Here is an 8,890-nt window from a genome sequence, read left to right on the forward strand (position 1 = left end):
GTAGTTTAGTGGAACTGAATCCTTACTTCCGGGAGTGGCGACGGAGGACAAAAGAACTACATTTCCCGTCAGAAGCCTGATAAGCCCCGCCTCTTATGGAGGTTCAGGAAGCAGTAGGCGTGTTTTCATGCTGTCATATGGAGAATGGCACCGGGACTGTTTAAATGCGTCGAGTGCAACGAAGATGCAAACGAATTGCATCGAGATTACAGCAACGGAATACTGAAGATCACGATATGTGTGAGTGCATTATAGAGTTCAGAATTTCAAGTTTCGTTTGTTTCCTTTTGTTCTGTTGAGGTTAGCATGCTCACAGCTTAGGCCTGATATTATGCACACAGTGAAAAGCACGACTGTTTGTCACTCCTTTACTCGTTAATTTTATTTCTTAACTGTTCTTTTGCAACAGATACGGTCCCGTTGCAGATTACTGTTATTTAAAAATATAAATAAACAAATAGATAAAAAATATCTGCCGCTGAAAAACCATCTTCCACCAAATATTTGCCTTTGAAATATATTACAGGCTTTTTAATTGCTTTCGTAAACATAGTATGATATAAAACCCCCAAAAAATGTTTTATGAAAACTTATGCATGTACTAAATCATAAAATCAGTGTCATTCAAAATTGAAACTAACTTTTATTTTTTCCTCTGCAGGGTTCATGCAAGAAACCAGTTGACAAATACATTGAATATGATCCAGTTATTATTTTGATAGATGCAACTTTATGCAAAATCCAGGCCTTTAGACATATCCTCTTCAACACTGAAATCAATGTGAGTAAAACGTTTACACTTTTTAGGCATGCATACACTTTGTATACTATCTACAGAATACAGACTACATAAGTGTGACCCTGGACCACAAAACCAGTAATAAAGGTCATTTTTTTTAATTAATAAGCATTCCATCGATGTATGGATGGGACAATATTTGGACAAGATACAACTGTTTGAAAATCTGGAATCTGAAGGTGCCAAAAAATCAAAATATTGAGAAAATCGCCTTTGAAGTTCAAATGAAGTTCTTAGTAATGCACATCAGTAATCAAAACATAAGTTTTGATATATTTACAGTAGGAAAGTACAAAATATCTTCATGAAGCATGATCTTTACTTAATATCCTAATGATTTTTTGCACAAAAGAAAAATCAGTAATTTTAACCCATACAATGTATTTTTGGGTATTGCTCCAAGTATACCCGTGCAACTTAAAGATCAAAAATTTACGGATGATGTACTCGCCCCCTTGTCATCCAAGATGTTCATGTTTTTCTTTCTTCAGTCGTAAAGAAATTGTTTTTTTTTTTTTTTTTTTTTGAGGAAAACATTTCAGGATTTTTCTCTATGGTGCCCCCGATTTTGAACGTTCAAAATGCAGTTTAAATTCAACTTCAAATGCCTCTAAATGATCCCAGCTGAGGAAGAAGGGTCTTGTCTAGCGAAACAATCTGTTATTTTCTAAAAAAAAAAAAAAAAAAATATATATATATACTTTTTAACCTCAAATGCTTGTCTTGTCTCGTCTGCCTGAACTCTGTTTTTTTTTTACGGGTCATGACAGTTAGGGTTTGTAAAAAAAAAAAAAAAAAAAAAAAAAAAAAAAAAACTCCCATCTCATTTTCTCCTTCAACTTCAAAATCGTCCTACATCACTGTTTTACCTTTTTTTTGTAAAGGGTGTTTGATCTTGTTTGCGTGTTTACTTTGTAAACACTGGATCGGTACTTCTGCAGCGATGTAGGATGATTTTAAAGTTGGAGGAGAAAATGAGATGGGAGATTTTCAGCATACACTGACTGTCATGAACCGGAAAAAACAGAGTTCAGGCAGACGAGATAAGATGAGCATTTGAGGTAAAAAGTATATATAACATCTTGGATGACAAGGGGGTGAGTACATTACCTGTAAATTTTTGTTCCTGAAGTGAACTTCTCCTTTAAGACTGGTTTTGTGGTCCAGGGTCACTAATAGTATACATAGTATTGTATTCTAAACACTGCTTGTGTTACACTCTCTCTGTAGATCCACTGGAAACTGTGTGTGTTTTGTCTGCTGTGTGAGGCATATCTGCGCTGGTCCCTCCTGCAGGGGTCCCAGTCCAGCGATGACCCCGCTGATATCATCCGTTACACTAAAGAATGGGAGTTTTATTGCATGTTTGCACTGGCTGCACTGGGTAAATAATTGTTTGTTATGAAGTCAGCCACTGGTTAATTGGATGAAATTATTAAAATGGACCAGTTCAGTTTTTGGATAACAATGTAGTGTAGAGGTTATGCATTATTATGAAGGTATCTTGAAAGATTTAGGGGTTTGAAGTCGATTTTTTTTTTTTTTTTTTTTTTTTTTTTTTTTTTGTGTAGCTCGGGTTTAAGTATGATATGTGATCTTTTTTTTAAAGAAGTCTCTTGTGCTTATCAAGGCAGAATTAATTTGATCAAAAATACAGTAAAAAATAAAATTGTGAAATATTACAATTTAAAATGCCTCTCTTTCCATTTGAATATATTTCAAAATGTAATTTATTCCTGTGTGTGTATATATATATATATATATATATATATATATATATATATATATATATACAGGAATAAATTACATAAATTACACACAGTATACCAGTCAAAGGTTTTTGATTTTTAATGTTTTTTTAAGAATTCTTTTCTGCTCACCAAGCAATACAGCAAAAGCAGTAATATTGTGAAATATATTTACTATTTAAAACTGCTTTCTGTTTAAATGTATTTCAAAATGTAATTTGTTCCTGTGATCAAAGCTAAATTTTCAGCATCATTACTCCAGTCTTCAGTGTCACATGATTCTTCAGAAATCATACTAATATGCTGATTTGCTGTTCAAGAAACATTTTTGTTATTATTATTAATATTTAAAACAGTACTTTTTTTCAGGATTCTTTGATGAATAGAAAGATCCAAAGATCAGCATTTATCTGAAATAAGTTATGCATTACATTATACACTATACTATTCAAAAGCTTGGAGTCAGTATAATGTGGGTTTTTTTTTTTTTTTTTTTTTTCTAGAGTTGGCCGTGTTCTGCATAGGTGTGTTATTCATTCTCTGGACGGTGCAGCGCTTCCGTGGTTCCTCTTTAGAATTCACTCCGCTGTTGAAGGCGCTTCTTCTGTCCAGCTACGGCAAAGTGCTGTTAATTCCGGCTGTCATCTGGGAGCATGATTTCTCCCCGCTCTGCTTCAGCCTCATACGACTCTTTGTTCTGACCTCCAATTCCCAAGCCATTAGAGGTGAATATCAACAAACACCTACTTTTACTCACAGGCAGCCCAAAATAACAGTACACTCTCTTTCATTCACATAAACACCTAGATGCAATGTGAAATGTCCACATCACACTCACAGACCCAAAGTAAACACTTTCTCTCCCTCTCACATGCTCTGTTTTCCACACACATGCGTTCACACAGAGGATTGTATTGTTTAGAGTGGGTCATTGTTTGCGTAAGGTCTTCATGGGTGTGCTAACCGCCCACAGCTGATCCTGTAGTGTGTGCAGATGGTTTACCAACACTGTTTTTGGTAGTTATTTAAAGTGATAGTTCAGCCAAAATTGAAAGTTTTCTGAAAAAACTCACCCTCAGAAGATCCAAGATCTAAAAGAGTTTGTTTCTTCATCAGAATAGATTTGGAGAATTGTAGCATTACAGTATATGGGTGCCGTCAGAATAAGAGTCTAAACAGCTGATGAAAACAACGCAATAATCCACAAGTGATGTAAAAAATCCACAAGCTGCATGTTTGTTTTAAACAAACCCATCGTTAAGATGTTTTTGCTTTTGTTTTGTTTTTTTTAAACCGCTTTAGTGATTAAGTCATCTCACACAATCAGGAGAGAAATATGCATGTATTAAGCACTGTTTACAAGCAAAAACAGCCCAAAGCAGTTGTAACTACTATGTGAGTGGATTTTGTTGTGGGAGAACAACAGGGGATGGACTTGTTTTTTACTGGAGAAAGCGTTATTATGGATTATGGACTCGTATTTTGGGCAGAAGCAACGGTTCAATGTTAAAATTCCTTGATGGATTGATTACAAACATGCAGCTTTTCACTTTACAAAATGTTGATTGATGGATTGGAGTCGTGTGGATTATTTGTGGTTCATTGTGATGTTTTTATCAGTTGTTTGAAGTCAAGTTCTGACGGCACCCATTCACTGCAACTCATTTTGGATGACCTGAGGGTGAGCAAATTTTAATCTGGACAAAGCTAAAAGATTTTCTGCTTGTTAAATACGTTGTGTATTATTGTTATTTCAGTGACTTCCTATTCATGTCAGGTGGTGCAACCAACAGGCAGTGAAAAAAAAAAAAAAGAAAAAAAAGAAAAAACATAAAATAGGAAATTATATTATGGAAAGAACTCCTGCAAACCCTCATAACTCTTTGTCAAGGCCATTAAGTGTATGAAAATAATATATAATTTGACCTTTTCATGAAAGGACAAGATTTGACCAGGTTGTAAACTGTGTTGTGTGTAGATTTTGTTAATTTAAATCATAAAACAACAAAAGCACATCAAAATTACTAAAATTAAAGTGAAATGTAATCATTTGAAATAAAAGTTAAAAACAATATAAAATACTATAATGTTACACTAAAATTATTTTTCGAAGTTATACATACAATAATTTTTTTATTACATTTTACAACCAAACACTCTACCAGTCTTTCTACTTCAACATTTCATGTTTAATTCAGTGTGGTACTTGCCAATTCGTAGTAATTATTTGTCAAACTTACTAGCAGTTTCTGAGTAAAAAATTGATTCAAAGTAATAATTTTTCAGTATAATGCTAAATTAATTAACTTAATTAACTTTCGTAACTTAATGATATTACCTTTTTTTTTTTTTTTTTTTTTTTTTTTTTTTTTAACACAAATATCATGAATTAATAATTCAAACCAGCTTACTAAGAATGCATTATGAACTTGGCACATGTGTTTTCAACTAGATTTTAAAATACATTTCCTTCTACATGGACACTCGAATTGTGTTTTTTATGTTTCAGTGATTCTGAACTGCAGTCGGCGGCTGTCTCTCCTGTCGGTGTGTGGTGGCTTGCTGTTAGAGACCTGGGTTGCCCAGGCTTTAAAAACACTGCAAGTCTGTTCACAAGACTATCTGTCAATGCTCTAGACTAGAAGAACATGAGGACTTCACTCCAGGACTCTGAAATGCTCTATGAGTTCATGCAAACCTTCCTCAAGACTGCCGTCAGCAAAGAAAGTTTGCATTACGAAACTGTTTACCTTGTAAAATCTCAGATGTGAAAGTACAGACATGCTTGTCATTACTTCGAAGATGTTGTTTGATCAGGATGTTCTGTGCAAAGAAATTCATTGGCAAGGCCAAGTGAAACTAAGTGAGGTCATAAAGAGCAAATTGTTTTTCTTTACTATGGTTACCACATGATTCTGAGGTTTTTTCATGCAAATATGGCTGGTTTTACTCAGCTAACACCATTTAAGACCAGTATTTTGTCTTCAATTGTGAATTTTCCTCACACAGAAGGGCTAGTTTGGGTCCATGTGGACAAAAAGCGAGCCTGTGCATTTTGACTAAATCCTGTATGTTTATAAAGACTTTGAAAGCACAGCTTCACATTCCTGAGGTCATTTGTCAAATTCCTCAATTAGCTCTGCTGAGAGAAGATGTTGACTCAAATGTACTGCAGATGCCTGTGGACTAGTGTCGACACGATATGTTCACTTACTGTAATGGCCTGAACGCCGTCTGGTTTGTATTGGAAGGTTTATGTATGGACTTTCATGCTGATGTAATTTATCCTTGTTACGTAAATGTGAAGTGTGGGCCTTCAGTATGAACTTGTGCAACTTGTTCTGATAGAAACTCAGGGAGTAAATCGCACACTTCATTGTGAAACTGGATGTTTTGTAACGGTTTAGCTGAGGGGGATTGTGGTTATTAAAGGCTATGTGTTGATTTAGTGTGGTATTGGTTCAGATTTTTGTCTTACATAGTTTGTTATCAGTCCTCACATTTCATTGGAAGTTCAGTGTCCTAATTCAGTTTGTGTAAACTGAAGCTTTTTGGTATTTCATAACTTTTTAACCACTGTTTAAAAGTTGCACAAAGCAGTGCAACAGAGAAGAATAGTATACAGCATTTGGTCAAGTGTGAACTTCAAATTGATCATTTCCGTATAAGCAGCAAATATATACTGCTGAGGTCAAAAGCTTACATACACCTTGCAGAATCTGCAAAATGTTAATTATTTTACAGAAATAAGAGGGATTACACAAAACGCAAGATGGAAGAAAACTCTCCCACAAATTCTGTTTTGTGTTGTTTTTTTCGCATTTTTATGTATTTAAACCCTTTTTAAAAATGACTGTATGATTTTGCGATCCATATTTTCACACTGAGGACAACTGAGGGACTCATCTTCAACTATTACAGAAGGTTCAAACACTCACTGATGCTCCAGAAGAAAAAAATGATGCATGGGGTGAAAACTTTTGAACAGAATAAAAAGATATGTAGATTTTTCTTGTTTTGCCTAAATATCATTTTTTTTTTTTTTGTACTACCCTTCAGAAGCTATAGAAGATACTGACATATTTCCCAGAAGACAAAATGAGTTTAGTTTACCCTGATCTTCAAATTCAAAAAGTTTTCACCCCCCCGGCTCATAATGCATTATGTTTCCTTCTGGAGCATCAGTGAGCGTTTGAACCTTCTGTAATAGTTGCATATGAGTCCCTCAGTTTTCCCTTAATGTGAAAAGATGGATCCTAAAGTCATACAATCATTGTTGGACAGGGTTCAAATACACAATAATGCTGAAAACCCAAAGAATTTGTGGAAACTGAAGGATTTTCATGAAAAACAGTGGGCAGTTTAACACTTCAGGACAAACAAGGGACTCATGAACGATGATCACTAAACAGTATTAACAATCAAGTACATGTAAACTTTTGAACAGGGTCATTTTTATTTTATTTATTATGGTCATATTATTTTCTCTCGTGGACTGTATGTCTTTTATGTGAAATATCTTATTCAGGTCAGTACTAAATAAAAAATTACATGCATTTTGTATGATCCCTCTTATTTTGGTAAAATAATTAACATTTTGCTGATTCTGCAAGGTGAATGTAAACTTATGACCTCAACTATGTATGTTATATACACTATACTATAACTATATATATATATATATATATATATATATATGAAGAGTTCAGATGCAAAACCAGCTAAATCCATTTGACATCTTTAAAAAATGCATTTTTATCAGGCTCAGATGTATAGGTTTCTATGTAAGTGCTGGTGCTTCTAATTGGGCTGAGGCTGGTATTTTAGTGAGTATGAAGAAAAAAAAAGTATTTGATGGACGTATAATATGTGTCGAGAGCATTCACTCAGTATCATTATCTCATTTTTGACCAAGATGCCTTTTAGCTGGTTTTGCATCTGAACTTTTCATATATATATATATATATATATATATATACAGACACACACACACACCTAGTTTAAATGAATAACTTGAATATTGATTTAATTTAATAAAAAAATATTGTACATCAGCGTTGTTTTCCAGTGTACAGAGTGGAAATATACAATCCATTCTGCATATTTTGTCATCTGAACATTGTTATGACTAAACACAGGTCAGTGTGGAACGTCCACAAGTCAGAACAGGTTTTAAATATCTTTGGTACAGGTACACACTCTGGTATTTGTTGTTGTTCATGATGTAGGGTTTGGTTCAGGTCTGAAGAGTTTCTGTGTATCTGTTTTACAGGTCAGTATTGTTTAAGAGTAAAATGGCATGCTAAATAAGTCCTGAAATGAAATTATCCAATAAGGAGAGAATGTAGGGTTGGGCTCTTCTCAAAATTAAGGTCAATTAGTCAAGTCATTCTTTGAATACTGTATTGTTTTTCAGAATCTCAGGACATTTAGCACAAATTCCACATCATTCAGAAAGTACAAGTTAAAAAAGTTTCAGTCGAGAATACAAGTTTTAAAAAAGGAGTAGCAGCAAAGCAACCCCAAAACATCTTTGAACCTCCACCATGTTTGACTGTAGGGACTGTGTTCTTTTCTTTGTAGACCTCATTTCTTTTTCTGTAAACAGTCTATTGATGTCCTTTACCAAAAAGCTCTACTTTTGTCTCATCTGTCCACAGTATGTTCTCCCAGAAGGATTGTGGTTTCGTCACATATGTTTTGGCAAACTCCAGTCTTTTTTTATGCCTTTGTGTCAACAGTGGTGTCCTCCTGTGTCTCCTACCACAGCGTCCCTTTTCATTCAGCAGTCGGTTGTGTGTGCTGACACTGTTGTACGCTGTGTCTGCAGATCAGCTTGTATTTGTTTGGAAGTTAATCGGGGATCTTTATCCACCATTCGAACAATCCTTTGTTGTAATTTTAAATTAATCACATTACAGCCTTGACATCACTGAATTAAAACTGAATTAAAATTGCAATTCTGTCAGAAAATGCAACCCTTCTCTTAGAAAATTGTTGCAGTTGCAAATGTTTTGGTTTGCATTGAAACAACACAAAAAAAAAAAAAAAAAAAAAAAACTGAGAAGAAAAGTAAAATCTGACTCAATTCCACACAGAACCCAAAAAATGCACTGACAAATTATTGGCACCCTTAACTTAATATATGGTAGCACCTCTAACTGAAGTAACTGAAATCAATCACTTCCTGTAACCATGAATGATTTTCTTCTACCTCTCTACTGGAATTTTGGACCACTCTTTTTTTACAAACTGTTCCAGGTCATTCAGATTTGAACGTTGCCTTTCCCAAAACTGCTGTTTTGAGTGTGTTTCAGGTCATTGTCCTGCTGGAAGACCCATG

General features: G+C 34.4%; 1 protein-coding gene across 1 annotated transcript; it reads left to right on the forward strand.

Annotated features, from left to right (window-relative positions):
- Window positions 1-25: 25 nt before the first annotated feature.
- Window positions 26-5,995, forward strand: arv1 (ARV1 homolog, fatty acid homeostasis modulator). Its single transcript, XM_051139153.1, has 5 exons — window positions 26-240; window positions 662-781; window positions 2,030-2,183; window positions 3,051-3,272; window positions 5,057-5,995. Exons 1-5 carry the CDS (start codon window positions 145-147, stop codon window positions 5,182-5,184), a joined length of 720 nt encoding a protein of 239 aa, XP_050995110.1. The 5' UTR covers window positions 26-144; the 3' UTR covers window positions 5,185-5,995.
- Window positions 5,996-8,890: the final 2,895 nt, after the last annotated feature.

The sequence above is a fragment of the Labeo rohita genome, chromosome 20, assembly GCF_022985175.1.
Source record: "Labeo rohita strain BAU-BD-2019 chromosome 20, IGBB_LRoh.1.0, whole genome shotgun sequence".
Lineage (NCBI taxonomy): Eukaryota > Metazoa > Chordata > Actinopteri > Cypriniformes > Cyprinidae > Labeo > Labeo rohita.

Excerpts from the sequence above, each read along its gene's own strand:
- arv1 (XM_051139153.1), top strand. The coding sequence starts at position 145 with ATGGCACCGGGACTGTTTAAATGCGTCGAGTGCAACGAAGATGCAAAC. Across the intron at positions 241-661 it reads TACTGAAGATCACGATATGT|GGTTCATGCAAGAAACCAGT; the intron begins GTGAGTGCATTA and ends TTTCCTCTGCAG. Across the intron at positions 782-2,029 it reads TCTTCAACACTGAAATCAAT|ATCCACTGGAAACTGTGTGT; the intron begins GTGAGTAAAACG and ends CTCTCTCTGTAG.